The sequence below is a fragment of the Battus philenor genome, unplaced genomic scaffold (assembly GCF_028537555.1).
Source record: "Battus philenor isolate CCGP_79_NKW_IND1 unplaced genomic scaffold, ilBatPhil1.0.hap1 SCAF_25, whole genome shotgun sequence".
Lineage (NCBI taxonomy): Eukaryota > Metazoa > Arthropoda > Insecta > Lepidoptera > Papilionidae > Battus > Battus philenor.
The window spans coordinates 7,848,224-7,868,323 of record NW_027181688.1 but is presented as its reverse complement, the minus strand read 5'-3'; the positions used below and the strand labels follow the sequence as shown (position 1 = coordinate 7,868,323).

Here is a 20,100-nt window from a genome sequence, read left to right as displayed (position 1 = left end):
TTATTTGTAATTTTGAAGTACTTCATTTGGTCGAATATTGCATCATTTCTGTGCAGCACGTAAAAGTTCAGATGCACGTCTTTTCTTAGGTGCAGCTGCTTCTATTCTTTTTCTCTCTGCCTCCAACATATCGGCTATATCGTAAACAGTTTTTGGAGCTACCTGTGATGTTCATAATAAGTATTATTGCAACAACATGTTTTTAACACAATGTTATGGCGTGTACAGTTTTGTCGTTAACAAAGCGCTACGAACATTTTTAGCATACAAATTGTGTGTAAAATATTCGTAACTCCGTATTTTATTACTGAAACAAAGAAATACTCACATTTAACAGTTCCGATGTATTGTACATTTTAATAAAATAGATAATTTGGTTTTAATTTAAATAATTAAAAAATAAAGGATGTCGATTAATCGATTACTAAAATCGTATTCAGATAAGACAGCATACGCCGTTCTGTGACAGTTGTCGGCATTATTGATTCTCCATTTTGTATTGTGTGGCGTAAACGGTATTAATATACGTTTATAAGATTGTGTTGTAATTAAGTTTATTATTGTATTAATTGTAAGTAAAAGTAAGAAAAATGTGAAAATGATCAGTTTAGCTTATAAACTTTACAATGTTTTGTAATAAAGTCTGTTTTTAGATAGAATATGAATCGCAATATGAGACGAGGACCCGGTTTTGCGACGGGACCACTGGTTACTAATCATATTCGTGTAAGTATTTATTGCAGTCCTAAATAATGTTTCTAAATCCTTTTAAACCTTGCATTTGATTATCATGCGAGGTTTAATGCATGCGAGTTTTTGCATTGTAATGCAAAACAATATAGTACTGGGTGCTGTTTTTTGTATTAGAGGACACGACAGACAGAGACACACGTTTGAATTTTTCAGTGTCTATTTTGCATTCAATGAAATATGCAAAGAAACCATATTATTCTTTTAAATGGCTTGTATAAAGTATATATGACTAAAAATAACTTTAACCATTTGCCATGGAATAGTACTAAAAAAAAAATTATCAGTGTCTCTGAGTCAGTCAGGCCAAGCTGATCTTAATTAGCATTTATAAAGATATGCTCAAAAGGAACCAGTATAACTAGATTAAGATGAGGTTAAGTTTCTAGATTTACTTCTTTCATATGAAATCCTAACATTTTATTTTATTCAAATGTTGCAATTTCTTTTGTGAATAATGCCTATGTCCTAAAATTAATATTAGCATATGTATTGCTTTTAGAATCTTAACCAAGAACTAGAAATGTTGCAGCGGAGGAGAGAGCTTTTGCAAAATGAGCAAGATCACCTTTGTAATGAAGTGATGTACACCAGAAAGGTATAAGAATCCAACATAGAAGTTATTTAATTCACGCTTATTAAATATGGGATATTTAGATGAAAATTTGCTTAATTTTGACTAGAAATTTATGAAGGTGGCTTCAGTAATATTTATTGTAAGAATAATTTCAGCCAGTGCAGATAGCACACATAGCTTGTATCTGCCATGCCAATGGATATAATTACTTGTTTCATTAATTGTTTTCTATAATATGCTTATACTTAGTTTTAGACAAAAATTAATCTAAATATCTGATCTCTACTTTATCATTTTTACCGGAGGGCATCCACTGCTGGACTTCGGCTTGCTCCTTAGATTTCCAAGAGCATCAGTGAGAAACAGCCAGTTTCATCTAGTTTCTTCCTAACTTTTAACCTTAAGGTTATTTGTCCAACTCATATGGGTGCCTAATGCTACACTAGCCAGTTGTCTCCGCTCCAGAAGCTTAAGGCCTCAGTAGCGCCATCTATAGTATATAGTAGTAGTGCTATGTGGTGTGCAAGCTGCCATTTCGACTTGCCAATTCACAGGGTTATGATGATTACTTTCATTTGTCTATGAATCTCCACATTCCTGATTCCACCTTATAGAGAAATCTCGAGTTAGGCACTCTCCATTCCTTTTTGACCAATGGTAAGCTTGCCAATGAGGCCAAGTGTGAGACCACTTTTAGTAATACAATTGAAAAGTACCACAGTAGCATCACCTCCCAGAATGATGTTACTGGCCATTTGTTTAGATATACAAAAGAACAATTTTATTAACCTAACTATAAATGTAAATAAATATCAGGACCATGTAAGCTACTTTTATAAAAAAAAAAATCTTTAAAGAATAGGTGTAATTATAAAAAAAAATCTTTAAAGAATAGGTGTAATATGTATGGCAAGTGACCCAAAAATTGAATTTTGTAAACAAATATAGTTGCTAGTTACTGTGTTGTTCATTACACTTGTTCAGGAGTCTGAAAACTATGAGAGTAGGGATTCATCATTATCTACTAAACATATGCCTTCAAGCTTATTAGAAGACCATGGATGCAAGTTACTTTCATTCAGCCCTTTTGGAAATCCATGGAATATGGCCAGTAGTATATGAGCGGCTCATGAAATGATGATAATATTACTAAAAATATAATGTGAGATTGACTTTTTATTTAGGAATGATTTCATTGCTAAAAGAGAATGGCCTAGCCTTCTAGATCCTTGTTCATGTGAATTTAGTTCTTATAGGTATATTTGTTTTATAAATACGTTTCATCTTTGATAAATGTTTATGAACCTCAATGAAATATTAAGTGTAAAAAAAATATTTTGATGACTTATATATTAAAACTGTTTGCAATACTCTTTCAAACAGTTTTAGAAAATTTAGTGCCTAGTGTTTCACAAGTCTGTTTTTTTAATAATCTTTATAGGACACCATGCCAAACATTCAATTACCTTGTTTATCTTCAGGCATAGATAGTGTTTATATAAAACTTATTCTGTCACACAAATGATAAATTGTTTATAAATGAACTGGCTCTTCCTTGCACATGTAATTTAGCAAGTCTATGTTATGAAAAAATGTCAAAATTTGATGTTTTGTTTATGACTGGATTCACTCAGCGATTGCCTCATATTCAGTGTTGCTGGTTGTTATTATAAATTATTCATAAGTATTTGGCGTTTTAATGATTTCTATGGTAAAATACTAGAGCAGTCGTTGGTACAACCCAGTTCTAAATAATATGGGTGTAAGAAATTGTTTTAAACTGGATTTCTACAAAATTCCAATTTTATTCCGAGAAAACTAACTTTTCTAAACCTAGGTTTTTAAAATTAGTGCTTGTGTGTATAGAGTCAATGTGTTATGGAATTCGCAGACATGGTTGAATTGTCATTTTGATGCATAATGCATTAAAAGTTAATTGAATAATTAGCAATTCTCTTAAGTTAGTAATTGGTTTATTACTCTAGTTCAAATATTTATATCTAATAGTGTATTTATGAGAAACTTACTCCATCTTTAGGATCCATATTTTATCCTTTTATAATTTCCAAACACTTTTTAGTATTGTGTTCAGGTTAAAGGTTTTGTCTTTTCACCATGCTTATACTAGCAAGTAATAAGAAAAATAATTGGCATATGTATGGTCTGTTAATATTTAGCAATATTTCTTCATATTTACGACAAACTTTCCAAAGTATGTTTTTGGGTTTTAGTGTTCTGTACATTCAAAGTGAGTTTTTGATTTTTTCTTCTAATTTCTTGAATAAACTTGAATTAGTATAAGTTGATAAATTACTGCATAATAACAACTGTAGTATAATGTTAAAAATTTTTGCCTGAATGCTACAAAGGTACATTGTTATCTGATGTATCTTAGCATTCTTGAATATTCATATTAATAAATGAATGTTCAAGATATTTAAGGTTCTGTTTTTATTTATTTTATATTATTATATGTTATTTTTTAATAATGATATAAATATTGTCTCTTTCAGACATGCAGGCCAAATAGCTATATTTGTTGGCCACAACTGTTAAAAATATCTTATAACAATTGAATTTAATGGTTACATTTACTTAGCAACATTTGCGTTTTGACAGTCAATAGTCCGTCTTAGTTTGATTTAAAAATACCTCCACTCTGTAACGCTTTTACTAATTCTTACCAAAAAATTGATATGTATCCTAATTTGTGGAACTTAAGCCTGGCCTGCAGCCTCCAGGTTCTCAAAATCATAAAAGCGAAATTTCAGTCACGGGGATGATTCCTAGATAGGTCATAATAATCTCAAAAGCAAAAAACAAAAAGTATTTCAATTATATGCATGTTATGTACGATTGAAATATTTGTCATTCTTGGAAAATAAAATACCAAAGTTGCTATTTTAATATTGTCCTTACCAAATTTTTGGTGTATTAAACCTGTCAACATTGCTTATAAATTTTCAGAGGCCGTATGAGAATGATCAGCCGCCCCTAAACTTTGCTTACGCGCAACAACAAAGTACGGTTCAGAACTTTGCTCACCTTTACAACAACGGTCCTGGACCAAGCTTTGACCGCGATCTTCCTCCACATATCAAAAAGCGCCACGCTGTAAACGTTTGGGACGATGATAGGTTCAATGTAAACCAGAATCCTGTGCCCCCGAGATTTGGATCTTACGGGAATCCAAATCCTCTGCGAATGGTCCCCTTAAAGCCGCTTATGGACGTGGTGCCTAAACCTAGTATTGGGCGCCGAATTTCAGGCCAGATACCTCCAAGGCCACGTAGAGAATTCATGCCGAATAAGGTGACTAAACCAAAAGTAAAACTTAATACTGCTAAGCCTACCCTGGGCACTGTGCCGCCTAAGAAAAAAGGGCCTCAATCTGCTTATGATAAAAATCCCACTGACCAAATGTTACTCGCCGACCAAGTGCCTTCACAACAAGTAGCCGGTCGGTTAGAGCTTGCCCTGGGCGCGATTTTAAAAGAAGTTCGAGGAAATTGTTGCAAAAAAGAAGAGTCCACTAATCTGTTTAACAACAGACACGTCCAGCGCTCTCTCAAGCAAAGCATTCGCGAACGTCTGAGGACGGTCATGATGAACAAAGTGGTCGGACGATTTGTCGACATCGTTGCCACTTACCGCCGCACTTACCCGGCAAGTACCGACCAGGAAATGTTGGATAACGCTATTTTAGTCGCAGGTACTCTTTTGCTTATTTGATCTATTCTTCACTCTCAATTTAGTCAATGAATGCAATCGGTATGGAAATACTTGATTATAACATTACATTTAAAATTTTACAAAAAAATACATCATTACTGATTAATAAAGCATTTGTATGGTCTGACACATCTGCTCAGAATTACACCATGGTCGATCGTTTCGATAAATCTTCTCGTAATGTGTCATGATGTGACAAAGCTTAAAATCAGTAATATAGTCTCAGTTAAACATGTGTTTGACTGAACTTTTCAGTAGTGTACTACTTAGTGTAACATTGAACAAAAGTCTAAAAAATCTGAAGTACAAAATGGATTTTTGTCCATAAATAATATATGCAAACTATGTTAATGTTGTTTTTAAGGTTATAACTTCTTGTTTTGTCATGGCGTACGAATGGTTGTTAGACCTTACTATTATTAAAAATCCTTAATTTATTATCACTTAGCAGATGAAAGATCTAATTAATTGTTGTTTCCTACGTCTAAAGAATTTCTTTCGTATATAATATCAATGCAGATAGGCGAAGTCTAAAGACATTCCATCCAATTTTACACCTATAGTGTATTCTTTCATCCTATAGATTGTGTATTGAAACTTCTTTGTTGTAAAGCAAAATTTCTTCGACTGTCCTCTTGTTGGAGAGAATTTATTTGTTCATTGACTCAAACATATCAGCATGCTGATTATGCGGTCAAACTATATCTTGTTTATTGGGCATGCTGTTATGAATTATTAATTTTAGCGAAATTTGATGTTACTGAAGAACAAGGTATTGTGTTAACTTTAAATCGATGGAAGTATTTTTCGTATCTACATTGTCTTCTGGAGGAACTTTCCACCTTTTAATATCGCGTATATAGGTATCGCTACATCTTTATCTGATATTAGTGTTATTTTATGGCTTATTGTTTCCCATCTCACGTCTTTAGAGATTTCATGAAGTTTCACATGAGACAACAACAATGTCTCATGTAAAACAACTCAATGTTGTAGGCGACTGTCTTTAAAAGAACCCCTATCTATTATCTTTGTTTTTTTTACTAATGAAAAGTAAAATTTCTATTGATTATTTAATCAATGTAAAAGTTTTGCTGTTTGATGAGCATTTTCAATAATGACATGTCAGAAGTGACAAAGGGTTTTTATAAAATCACCTGTTTGAAAATTGTAGAATTGATATTAATGTTATTATAGAAATATATATAATTTTAGATTCAGAGCATGCAATTCAACCAACTTTTAATAAAATTTTGACGAAGAAACTGAATGAGATTTTCGTAAAAGTAAGTCAAGTTTTTTATAATTTGTTGTATTTTCTAAAACATGTGATATCTTTTACAATGTAATTATAAAACTTTTAGCTACAAAAATTAAGCAAAGGAAAAGATGAAGAAATTTTAAAAATCATTGAATCACGGCCAATGCCGACAGCTGGTGATGACCCAGAAGTAAATGAGAATCGAGCTCTCAAAGCTAAATCATTTTATAGCTCACTAGTTGATACATTGCTTGAAGAAAGAATACCAAAGTTATTACCAAATTACACACAAGTAAGTAATTTAATTTACACAACACTGTTTACACACCGTCATTTGGCAATTTAAAAAACTTTAAATCATTTTAATTTTTAGCAAATAATTAAGATATTTGAAGATTCTAAAAAAAGTAGTACGACTGATAATAAAGAGCAAAATCACACTTTGGAACAAACTTCAGAGACACAATCAGAAAAACCTGTCACAAATGATATTCATGAAGCCCAAGCTGAGGATAATGCAAAGGATGATGATATGACTGCCCAGTTACCTGACGCAAATAAGGAAACACTTCATGGGGAGGTTGCACAAGAAATCGCTAGCAATAAGTGTACAGATAAAACATATGATGTTGAAATGTCACAAATTGAAGATTCATCAAAACATGAAGAAACAGCTCAATTAGATGAACCTGAAGTATTAAATGAAAGTTTAAAAAGTGACAAACCAAATGAAATTACAATTAATGAAAATGATAGTCCTAAACCAGCAGAAGCAGTAAATGATAAGACCAATATCTCCATGATGTCTCCAGTGTCGCAATCAAAATCTGTACAACAGTACTTTGTAAAGGTAAATTATTTTGCTGATAGTTTTTTTTTATAACAGAAACAATTAAGTTAATCATTTATTGATCAATTTTTGTATATGGGTGGGTGATTGTGCTTTTATTCAAGTGGTTTTACATGTAAACATAGTACTAGCAAATTAGTATATTTTTTTAAAATTTCTGGTGTAATCATTTGTATATATGTGGAAACATTACAAATCCAATAACTTTAGACGCCATTTGATTTACTATCGCAATTGTCCATCAGAAAACATGCAATAAAGGTTTTGTTTTTCAAAACTTATTCATTAAAATTTTGTTTCACAAAGTGTTTACGGGAATTTTGATGGGGTATACCCTCGTTGGCATAACAAAAATATAAGGATCCACGTAAATTTATCTACTTTCGATACTGAAGAACTGAAATGTTGACTTGCTGACCCTTCGTATGGGGAGTTTTCGAAATGAAATAAATTACAATTGATTGGTTCATTGTGCTATGAGTAGAATCAAAAAAGTAAAGTTGGATGACTTCATTTTTTATTGACTATAGGCAAAGCATTTGACCTCTGTCTCGCCTGATGTTAAGTGGAACCTATTCACCCCTGTCTTAATGACCCTCTAGTTATAGTTAGCTAAAAATATATTTCTTATGTCATATTTACATTTTTTTGGAGTTTTGAGAATATGGTAAAAAGTCAGCAAGGGATGTAAAGGAACCAACCAGGTAAATTTTATGTGGTCTTTAAAAAAAAGCTCTGGGAATCCCCAAAATTATTATATTATTAACAAAGTTATTATTGAATTGTATTATGTGAAGTACATAACAGTTTCTTTTTATTTAAAATAGGTACTCGGTCAACCTAATCTCCCTAATAGAGTTGATGCATATAAGTTTCTAAATCAATTCAACGCAGTAAGTATCAAGAAACACAAAGTTGTTCAAAATCTTTTGGTAGTTGGGTTTAACGACGAAAAAGACTTTAACAGCGCGTTGGCGGCTAATGGATCGATTATTGGTAAATATATTTTGAGTTTTAAAATAGGTATAACGTTATGAAGGAAAGAAATAAACACGATTTTTTTTGCAGGCAACTCAACGCTCACTATCAAAGCAAATGATAAACAATTACTAAACACAACACTGTCCCCAAAAGAAAATAAAACGGACAACTACATGATACCACAAGATCTTGAAAACCAAATATCTGATCTACTAACGACAATCAGCAAAGCAGACGAAGAGATGAATGAAAGCCCAGTTAAGACAGAAAAAAGTAGCCAAGACGATGTTTCTGATTCAACACTTAACAAGTCGGAAAATTTAAATAAGGAGATCAAACAAGAAGTCAAACAAGAGGTTAGCGATGTATTGGATAAGTCTGAACTGCTCAAGTCTTCAGTTAATAACGATAAAAATGATGATGCGAAAGAAGAGAAGATACAGGCAGATAATAACACTGCTAAAAATATGTCTGACGAAAATTCTCGTGGTTTAGAAATTATCCGAGAAGACGAAGATGGCAAGAGTTCCGAGGAAGCTTCTGGGGCAGTTGAATCACAAAGCAGTGGCGATAAAAATATTAAGAATAATATCAAAGATGCTGGTAAAGCTACACCGTCAAAAGCTAGACAAAGTATTACTGCTACGCCGAGAACTCTTAGAACTAGAAGTGCCAGTAGACTCATACACAACAATTAAGTACTTAAAACTTAATTGTCAGTTTACTTAAAAACCATAAATTTTATATTAAAAATCGACAAATATGCAAGCCATTGCACTCGTTTAAAAATGTTTTTGTTGATTTTCTTTAACAAAATGTCATAATAATTTCAATTGTTGCATATTTGCATCATAAATTTTTAATCAAAATATAACACTCTTGTGAATCTTATTTGACCTTTACTTAAAATGAATTAAATATTAATATAATAAATTGTTTTTGTCAATGTGCTGGATACTTCTTATTTAACTCGAATCGTTATGCAATTAGTCATCAAACATCAGCATTATTTAAAACTTACCTGAGCTTTTTATTAAATAAAGTGTTTAACCCTTAATTTGGTAATGTATGCCCCAACATACATCAACTTTAAAAAAATATTATGTATTAGAAAATACATAAATAACGTAAAATTATATTTTTATCACCTTGCAACTTAAACAACTTTTAGTAGAAAATATAAAACAGGCATTTGGTATCACTGGTTTTGACATTAGTTGACGAAAATGGCGTACAGGCGGCCGTCAGCTTTTCTCTCCAAGGTATTTATATAATTTTATAGATTATTACCCAGTTTGGGAAAAGTTTCACGACTGAATCCTATGCTTGATATCATACATTCTGATATTCACTATCGACGAAATACGTGTGCACGCACCGCTTTTCATGTCCTGCTTCTCTGCACCCTCAATTGATAGCTCTTTAGAAAGACTTAATCTTCTAGATGATGAAGACCCCACCAGCGAAATTGTTTAGGAGTACAACAAGCATATGGGAGGGGTTGACTTGGCCGATAAGCTTATCTCCTTATATAGAACACCTTTCAAGACAAGGAGATGGTATATCGCATATTTGCCCAACTTCTTGACATCTGTATCAATAACGCATGGCTCCTTCACAGAAGAGATTCCAAGACAAAGTCAATTGCTTTGAAGGACTTTAGATTCGAATTGTACGAAGGTTTAAAAAAATACCAGCCTTCTGAGGGTAGTAACAAACGCACCAAAAAAGAGTACCACAAGCCAGTCCAGTTGAAACGTCACGATTTGACATCGTTGGTCATTTTATGACAATGACCACACAAGGAAGATGCCAATTGTGTTCAAAACTTACCATCGTACAATGTATGAAGTGCCAAGTCCGCCTTTGTTTCGTAACTGGCAAAAATTTCCGTAATAGTCAACTAGATTACCATGTGCCTACGTAATTTCTACGTATTTTTCTATAAAAATAAATAATAAATATAATAGTTGTTTTTTTTTACATACGTAGTCAGTACCTGCAGTAATTGGCAATGTATGCCCCTGCATACAACACATTTGCGGTTTGTATTCTTGAGTAGTTGGCGGTGTATGTTGTGGCATACATGAGTTTTCAGGAAAACTAAGCTTTTCAGATTTTTTTTTCAAATTTTTCTATAATCGTTTTATGTGTATAAATAACATTTCTGATGACAAAATTCAGGTTTTATAGCATTTTATACTTTGCCAAATTAAGGGTTAATAAAAAAACCTTAACCCATTTTATCATACGAGAAGGGTAGAAGGCTCGATATCACCGATTTTAAGGGTAAAATACAATACAATAAAAAAATAAAAACAATCATGTAGCCACATCACAATTATCACATAGGTAAATCGTTTCCTTCCTTTTGTTTTAGCTCACGAATAAATTCAGTTACCGACACTACACAACTTGTCTGAATGAGCTTATACTGTTAGCTAGTGTCGTTAAATATATGACTTCAATGTCGACCGCAGCTGCGTATATATACGCTTCTATCGTAGTGACTACAAAGATTAAGCGTATATTCACTTATGATGCAAATGTGTTAAGACTATTTCTGTAATATTGTACGCGTTTGCATATTCAAAGCTAAGCTGTAAATCATTTGAATTACAAAATCGGTAATTTGCTTATTTATATCGATTAATTTATTGCTTGACTGCGATGTCATCTGAGGCATAGTAATATTGTTTACGTTGGTGAAATATAGTAAACGTATCTCATTACAAAAGCGATAGGAAGTAACCTTCCCTTCATGCAATGAATAATGTAATGGCACGAATCAGTCTGCAATCTGCGGCTAGTTAGTTAAATACGTATTATAATCAGGCATTCTCTTTTATTAATACAATAAAAGTAAAGTGAAAAATCTACTTAAGTGTGAAAATTTAGTTTCGCTTAAAACTTAAATTATTTGCCAACTTTTCCTACCTTTCTAAAACCACGGTGTTCATTTTTACATTAATAATTGATTATTTAATAATATCATATATGTTATCTTATTTGTTGTGAAAACCCACTATTTAAATAAGAATAAATATATTTTTCTTTTGACTTGAAGATAAGATTTTTTGTAAAAAAAACTACATGAAGTTATTTATTGTTGGCAAGAAACATTTTTGTGGCTCTTTTAAAGTCTTTGTATTTAAATTTTGTAAATTGTATTTTTTGACTCTCGGTAGCTTATGCCTGGTATAGAAGTTTAGGGAGCAACACCGTTCGACCACCTTAAATCTAGTGATGCAGTGTAAACAGCAATGGGTATGGAAATAAAATTGTAAATTTTATCAAGTTTCACTATTAAAAGTATCATCGTTATCGGTTCCTTGACGTCACTGCAAAAATGTCATGTAGTAGAGATTTCACTGACAGACAAATATTCTTAAAGTTAATATCCTCAAGAAACCTAATTTCTCTTGCGAAATAGGATTCAAACCAAACCTACTATTAATAATCCTAAAAATATTGCATTTGGAAGTCCTTTCTAGAAATTTGCACGGAAACGAGCTTCAGTAACCTCCGGTCTCTGCCTGTCGTGATGCAATAGTATGTTGGCTTTGCTACTGTAGCGCGTTGCAAATACGACTAACATCCATTAGTAGCGATGCTGTCTCGCCTTCACTTGCCAAAAGTCGAGGCAACTAACTGATATTGGCTCTTTAACATGCCAAAATTTTTTAACAGGTTATATAGAGATTTCATTATACCTTTCGCTTTATTTTCCGGAGAAATCTTTATAAAATACAGATAAAATAAAAATTGTTAAAAACAGTCCAAGAGAAAATAGTGAACGTAAAGAGGTGACGTGTGAATGGTGATGGAATGAAAGATTATGTGAGGAAGAATTGAGAAGACGAAAGAAAAGCGAGAAAATAAAATTAAAAATAGAATAAATTATTTGAACAATTTAGCTTTGAACGAATTCCTAGTTATTTCGTTGACTAAGTAAAAGTGGCTCACCTAAGTTGTTCACAAGTATTAGCAGTCGTTAAAATTATGTGAGGGTACTTTAGCGAGTGACTAATTTGAAAAATGTACTGATGGGAGACATCGCTTATAAAACAGCTGGTATGTATAGCGGGGATACTGCAACGAGTGTCGCGAGACGTGCACTGCTGTTATTCTGTTAAGAAACCAGTAAATTGAGTTTGAACTAATAACTAAGAGTGTAGTTTCAATAGTAAGCCTCGTATATATGCAACAGAGCTCAGTCAATTTATGAGGGTAGTTTAAAATCTGATAAGCATACATACCATAAGTTGATTAATGTAGTATTCATAGGTGATGTTATTTGTGACGGGATCCAAAGCTGTCTGCATCATTTCATCGAATTCCTCCTGAAATTAACTCGGGCTTTATACTTCTACTGTTGGACATAGGCCTTCCTAATAGATTTAAAAGGATCGGTTGGAAACGGCCTGTATCCAAAATATTACTTTTTTAAATCCTATAATAGCAACCAAGCCTTGGTAGGTCCCATGTGCAAATTCACGGGACACCAGAAAATTCCACTTGTATAGAGTAGCACCTTTTTAACTAATTACTTGATATTGCGTATTCAGCGCCGGAATTACGCGGCCTCACCATACCATACCATATTACCCATACTATAGTAGACCTTCCGATTTAAATAACCTAATAGTCCGTTCCCGGGTGCAAGACGATCTCTGCTGGTCATAGGCTACCTATATAGGTTTTTAACGGGGACCGGACAGATAATTCTCCTTCCAGGGTTTTCTGTCTGTCACGCTGATTATAGCAACGCACGAGATTATATCATCGTAATCATCTCGTTTCATCTTTGTCTATGTTTAATAGTGGATGTCGTATGGGTAATCGTATGATTTTCATTATTGACGTTGCACATAGATTTCGAACATGGCCGATTGGAAACGACCCGCATCAATCGTCTTCCGACGACTTTAATGTCTACTATTGTGGGTGGACGTTTTACCCCGTGCTTGATGTTATGAGGTCTCTATTCCAGAACCTGGACCAAGCAGCCTCACTTGTACTTGCAATTGGATGTATCATATTTGTATTATAATAATACAACGAAGATCAGTTATATTGAATAAGGACGGACAAAATAAATTCAAACCTGTGTAAATGGTTCGCCTTCCTCGAGCATCAACTGAGCAAATCTCTCTTTAGTTAGAAATCCTCGGCCATCTTTATCGAAGTAGCGGAAAGCAGCCAGCAACATTTCGGCGCTAGCGGGATAAAATCTAAATTTATAGAAAAATAAATATAAGTACTTTATCAGTGAAGAGAAACAAAAAATTCATTTTGTTTTATTATCTTTCGTGCTGACATTTTTATCAGCATTCGCCAAAGAAAAAACAAATGAAGAGACCTTTGAAATAATCTTTAAACAAGTAATAAAAAATCGGTTATTTTTTAGTATCGGGCAGTGGACGGCAGAGTGCAGCTCCAGAGCCGCATGTGACTCTGGCTCCTTAATTGCGGCTCTGATACAAATAACCACGGAAGGTGCCATTATATTTTTACTTAAAAAAAAAACGTTAATAAAAATTATTATTCATCTATAAATCGACAACATGTTTATTTTTTGTTTAAATTAATAAACAGACAAATACGTTACGAACATGAAATAAATTTAATTTTAATTGTTATACCATTCCTGACTTACGATGTGAATAAGTTCTTTCCCTTTTCAGTTCTACTTATATATACGAATAATCTTTTTAAAGCATGAACATTATCAAGGGTAAACAGAGAAGTCTTGTAACGTTGCAAGTGAACGTCCCATAAATCTTAGATAATATTTTAACCAAAAAAATATAAACACGAGAAACATCTCATAAATCGCAATACAGCAAAAAATTGTTCAACCCTTGACGGGGAACGGTACGTCTGAAGTGGCGTGGGGTCGTAGAAGCGTGGTATTGGTTTAGCGGATCTTTGTTTTTATAACAAACATTCCAATGCGCCCGTGCACCAGCCACAGAGTTTTACAACATTGCCCGGGAGAAGGATCCTGGCTTCGGTCGCGTTCACTAGCTAGGTGTCGTCTCACGCAACGACGCACACTCTTTGTGTCGGTTGCGTTCACTAGCTACGTGTCGTCTTACGCGCCGGGGCCAATTAGAATTTACGTTATAAATTCACGTCTTGGTCCTTTTCATTCTCTGGGCATCGTTTAATTCACGCCACAAGCTTTATATCGCCTCGCACCCCAAAAGGGTAAGTGTTAAACAAATATTATAAAGATTTAGTCTGTGTCCATAGTTCCATCATTATGTATTCATTATTACTTTTCAATTTGTTTATTTGATTATGTCTCCTATTTTTTGTTTAAGAAGCTTTACATTTTGTAACTCCGTTCTGACAGTAAACAATCACACTAACTGCTTTCGGCTTCTTCCCTTCCTTGATCACAAGCCATCTCGGGGTTTACTGCCAGCGGAGCAAATTGTTCATATATTTATATATGTATATCATAACTGTGACATTTATTCACAGGTGCGAGTTTTATACTAAAAATTACCTACTATCATTGAGGTAGAAATTATATCACCTTGCAACGGAACCAACACATCCTGTGAACTACCGGCGCTCTCTGCTCTCAACTTGCTGCCGCCTGACCAGTGCTTGGAGATCGTGCGGCTGGCTACCACCACCATCAGGGGAGTACCGAGCTGCGGTGCAAAATCAGACCAGGCCTTCTGCCCACTACCCATATTTATTAAATAGATATAATTTCCTTCTGTTGCCATCTACAGCCCCACAACGGCACAGTCTTATTGATTAGAACATAGAATCGTGCCTAAAATTAAAAACAACAACACACAAACCTGACTTACTCAAACTTTCTAAGGATATGCAAGCACTTTGTTCGGTTTTATATATGTTTATTAATCATAAAATTTAGTTTCATTTAGTGTGGTATTTATTTCGTGTAATAAAAGTTTACTAAACAATAAGATTTGGTTCTTTTTTTGCCGACCAGTGTTATAGGACAGTGGTCTTAAAATTGCCTTGTTGTAAAAAAATCTGATTGTATATACTGAGTAATTTGCTTAAAAGAATTGTTTGCATTTATATGTTGAACCAAAAAGGAAAGAACAGTAAACGTGAGGTTTTTCAACTGACCGTAAATTTTTGATTTTTTTATTACCAAGTTTTATTTTTAAATAAAAATATTATAGCGCCTTCCATGAAAAACCACATGCAGCTCTGGACCCGCACTTTGCCGACCACCGGTACAGGCTAATGCTCCTCACAGCGACATAATTTTTATGGTACGAAAAGAGAACTGAGCTAGCAATCTATAATATGAGCTAAATAATCATATATTAATGTTTAAGAAAAATAGTAAATTATATTCACACACTAGAAATTAAGATAAGCTATACATTTCTCTAAGGCATAAAAATGTTAGATACTCTACTGTACAGCTTAGTGGTATAATTACGTCTGATGTCTTTAAATAATCGTATGTAGGAGCTACATAAGTCATCATCAGCGGCGTATCGAAAAGGGGAATCCCATAGACAAGTAATTCTTTATGTATATACAGATGTATATCCGGCGAAAGAGTGCGATCTACATTAATTCCCGACTCGTGATTCGCTGACGATTTTTATTGATTGAACATTGTTTTCATAATTTCCAATCAGTATAAATATATGGGCTAAGCTTAAATGAATATAGACTTGACAAGTTCAGGGACCCTTCTGTTCCATGAACTCGGTATATAGAAAGCTGTAAAAGCCCCGGGTTAACGGCATTTACATCACACAAACCATCTCTGAGTTTACACACTTCTACTTCGGACTTCGTGTTGTTATTACCTCCAAGACCTACAGGCTCTAGGAAGATCCCACACAAACATTAAATTTATGAAGTTTATTACGCGAAACTTTTTAATGAGTGTTCTCATTATAATGTTATACATTTTTTAAATTAATAATTAAGCTTCGGAAAATATCATTAAAAAAATTTGAGAACAAAAACACTATTTTCTAACAGTGTCTTTCCATCCACAAACTAAACCTAGTTATGAAAAAGAATCACTATTGACACTACATTCTTAGTTATTACACCGAACTTCATTCCGGCCGAACCATAGTTTCGCCTATTTGACGTTTGAAGTTTTTGAAGTTAGCTGTTAGGCTTTGTACAGCTAGCTTCATCACTACATCGCGGAACTGAGATACGCAAACTAATAAATATTAATGGGCGATCGAATTCCAGTTACAGCGATGACGTTTGCACGAAGACGGGCTATACCCGTATAGGTGTACCCTTCTCTGATTTATTCCTGATTAAAAAGTTCTCAACCGTTAGGTTGTATCAATGGGAATAGTACCTGTCCGAGAGCAGTGACCCATTTACGATTGGTTTTGCCTCCACTTTCTCTGACAACAGTACTTTTGAAGGTGAGTGCCCTGTTTGTTAACGCACGACTTGACTCTCCAAAGCCAGTGATGGAGTTGTAAGGCGTATTTACTTTTCCGTACGTCGTCATGATTCAATCTGTTCGTACGTCGCTAATGATTCAATCCCCGCTCTGGATGTCAGATAAGCTGGCTCACTCCGATTCCCATCACGAGATCTAGTCTAAACTACATCCAGCTGCGGTGTGTATTATCTTGTATATGCTTCTTGCTGGACAGACAAGTACTCGAGCTGCGGTAAATCGTTACCAGCCAGCAAGATACTGCTAACAGACGCTCCTAACCACGTGATCACCCAACCATAGGGTCCGACAAAATAAATAGCGCGGTCAAAACACGGTGTCTTGATCGACTAAAAATTTATTTCCAATCTTAATGCCGGATTTTTCAATTTGATTAAAATGTGATTTAATCAATTAAAAAATACACAAAGTCATGGACTGAAGGCATTCATATGCAAGAACACAATAAATCACTATTTAAATAATGGACTATAAAAAACAGGCTAGGTCATAAAGTAAACAGGAGCAATCAAAATAAAAGGCCAAGACCGTATCCGTACCGTGCAAACGACAGATATAGAGCTATTTGGTTAGTGTAAGTGTACATACACCCCTTGTGAATTTCTTGATATTAACTGTGTGTGGTGAAAGTTAAATCGCATACAAAATTCAAGTAAAAATAAAATATTTAACGAGTAAATAATGTTCACGACACTTTTGTAAAATAAACCGTATGACTGTTCCGTACAAAATGTTTGTATTGACAAAAATTTTGTCAGAACAATAATTACTCCTGTCTCAATCATAATATTATGAAGGGTTCCGACAGTCGCGTGGCGACAAAATCGTATTTTGCAGATCAGAAGGTGATTTGCTCAAAGCGTGCCGTCAGTCGGGGCTCGCAAGTTGACAGTTGTGTGGCAGCTACATGTTTATTTATAGCATTAATTCAGAAAGTATAACTGTATTAAATAAAAAAATATTACCTTTTACTGTTAATAAATATTTTTTTTTTAATTAAATAAATATTTAATTTAATAATTGAAATAAAATAATCATGATTGAGTAAAGTTGTACAAATTTTTTTTTTTTATTCACAGAACTTTTGTTATCTTATCTACGACCATGGCGCGAAATAAGGAAAGCGAATGACCGTCAGTTTTATTGCCGTACAATTGTAGGTATTTGTCGATTTTATAATTTGCGCCACTGTTGATAATGTAAGCAACATTAAAAGTGTTCGAGTAAAGTTACGGTGAGTACGTGTTAGTGAAATATTGTGATTGGATTTTGACGTCGTAACCGAACTAGTAAGAAATATAATTATATAGATCATTATGCTTGAATATTTTTGTGTGGGTAAATGGAGCTTCGAAGCTGTATTTAGTAGAAAAAACTTAGGGATTTCTTCCGTTCGCCGGGTGCAAATTATAATAAGCGTTGAATTCGGAAAAAAACTTGAATTCATTGAATTTTTTTGTATAACCTAACCTAATGATTTTCCGTTTTTCTCTCTTGTCGATTCGCCTTTCCCGTGCTTTCACGGTAAACAATACATCCTTCTCAGTTAAATTGTCAGCTAAATAACAAATTGTCAACATTTTCTTTTTACAAATGGCTTTAGAAAAAAAGGAAAACGTACATTGTTTTGAATGGATTCAGAAAAAAGAGAACGAGGACATATAAACATTCCTTTAATGATTTTTACAGAAATTTAGGGGAAATGCAAATTATATGACTTCTTACTACCTACTGGCTAGCGAAAAAAATTGTTAACAATCAAAGGGGTTGTTATGGATCAAAATGTCTTCGTTGTAATTAACAAATAATTTAAATCTTGCAAAACTGACTACTTCTTATTTTTAGACTTTGGCTTTATTCTTTACGCTTAGATGTGTAATAATAGTTGTGTTTGAATATGATAGTGAACAAACCTATGTTCCGTCATGGCTTTAGACAAAAATGGCAGAAAGTTTAAAAGAGGTACATTTCCCGTTGCTTCTTTATTCTCTGTCGCTAAAATCACTTCTTGTATTTCGGCTTCTGTTGGGCAGCAACCTTAAAAAAAAATTATTACAATATACTTTTCAATAAAAATTAAATTTATGTACCTGTTATCATTGATCCATCACTGGACCTAAAGCTATAAATAGTGTATATTTTTGTATGCTAAACATTTTGTGATTGTAAATATTTTGTCAATTAGTTAAAACTGTCGGAATCACCTTTGTGACCTAAAAGGGTAACAACGTAGATTATTTCATAGGCATTCAGGCTATTTCAATGATCTTAATAAATAATTTTTGTAATAAAACATACTCCCGCTTAGTTACTCTCGCATGTTTTTTTCAGACATGTGATAGACGTGAAAAACTTCAATAAGAGTCTGTACTATGTAAAGAGTGTGAAATTGAATTTAATACTTTATCTGGTGAGTTCTCCCGTTTTTTGTTTTTTTTTTATTTCCAATATTTTCGTACATAGTTTTTTTCATTAATACGTATTCTAATCTATCCGTTTTACATATAACCGTTTGCTGTTTATTATTTATGGAGAAGGCTACGTTCGGTATTTTACTTAGCGCGCAGATGGCCACTGTGACCTCAAAATTCTATAGCGGAGATCATACACAATTAAGCACATCGTAGAATGTCCACCCACAAAGTGGACAGACGACCTTGTTAAAGACATCAGAAGACCCCGAATCTCAGCCGCCCCCACGTTTTGGAAATCTACAGCGGAGGGTTTTGCCCAGCTGTGGACGTCCTACGACTGAAATAATGATGTAATCGCTATCCATTTAAAGCAATATTATAAGGTTTCATATTTAGCAAAGGTCGTAAAAGATATAATTATGAACATTGACATAGTAAATTTTTATCTAAATAATTTTTGTTTCGAGCGTTTTATTTCACAGAACAATGTTTCAGTTTAGTTAGGCATGATAACAACTATATACCCGAAAAATTATTAACCAGCGAAACTTTTTAATATAAAAATACTACATTTTAAAATAAAAATACTATACATAAACAACAATATTGACTACTTTCAATGTGCGATATCGTTAAAATGCATATAAGAAAATTACCCAAGGATCGCAATATTGTTCCTATCTCTCTAACATCCACGACTTGTTTCCCAGAGTGATCAAATACTTCGAAAGCTTCAATAATTTTTTTCTCCAAATCATTGTTTGGTTGAACTGTAAATAAATAAAAAGTGATGCGTTTCATTGAAGCACATATATTATTATTACATTTATTTTTATTACTTTTCGGTTCTTCTCTTCGCGCCATATTTTTCTAAAAATAATGGATTAAAATTTTGTTGCTATAAAATTTTAAGGACAAACTGTTTACAATAATTTATAAAATAGTTGCATAGTAACTAAAAAACAGAGACTAAAATTTTCCTCCTAAAAGAATATTCCATATCACTCAGGTCTGTTAGAAATATTTACTATTTTTGTTTAAGGTTCGCTATTGATAAAAATAAAATTTATTACACAAATGTTA

General features: G+C 33.3%; 2 protein-coding genes across 3 annotated transcripts; one reads left to right on the top strand and one right to left on the bottom strand.

The window, feature by feature from the left end:
* Positions 1–42: 42 nt before the first annotated feature.
* LOC137924951 (dynein regulatory complex protein 8) lies at positions 43–19,881 on the bottom strand. The gene is made up of 6 exons (XM_068768368.1): positions 19,857–19,881; positions 19,674–19,787; positions 18,517–18,640; positions 13,259–13,385; positions 12,411–12,494; positions 43–162 (listed from the first exon to the last, which is right to left on the bottom strand). The coding sequence occupies exons 1-6, from the start codon at positions 19,879–19,881 to the stop codon at positions 43–45; spliced, it is 594 nt and encodes a 197-aa protein (XP_068624469.1).
* Positions 476–9,090, top strand: LOC137924949 (uncharacterized). 2 transcript variants are annotated; one of them, XM_068768365.1, is made up of 9 exons: positions 476–571; positions 654–726; positions 1,253–1,348; positions 4,295–5,039; positions 6,275–6,345; positions 6,424–6,612; positions 6,694–7,170; positions 7,998–8,166; positions 8,239–9,090. In XM_068768365.1, the coding sequence occupies exons 2-9, from the start codon at positions 661–663 to the stop codon at positions 8,847–8,849; spliced, it is 2,424 nt and encodes an 807-aa protein (XP_068624466.1). In that variant the 5' UTR covers positions 476–571; positions 654–660; the 3' UTR covers positions 8,850–9,090. The 2 variants fall into 2 exon arrangements, with proteins under 2 accessions (XP_068624466.1, XP_068624468.1); XM_068768367.1 differs by having other exon boundaries at positions 531–571; positions 643–726.
* Positions 19,882–20,100: the final 219 nt, after the last annotated feature.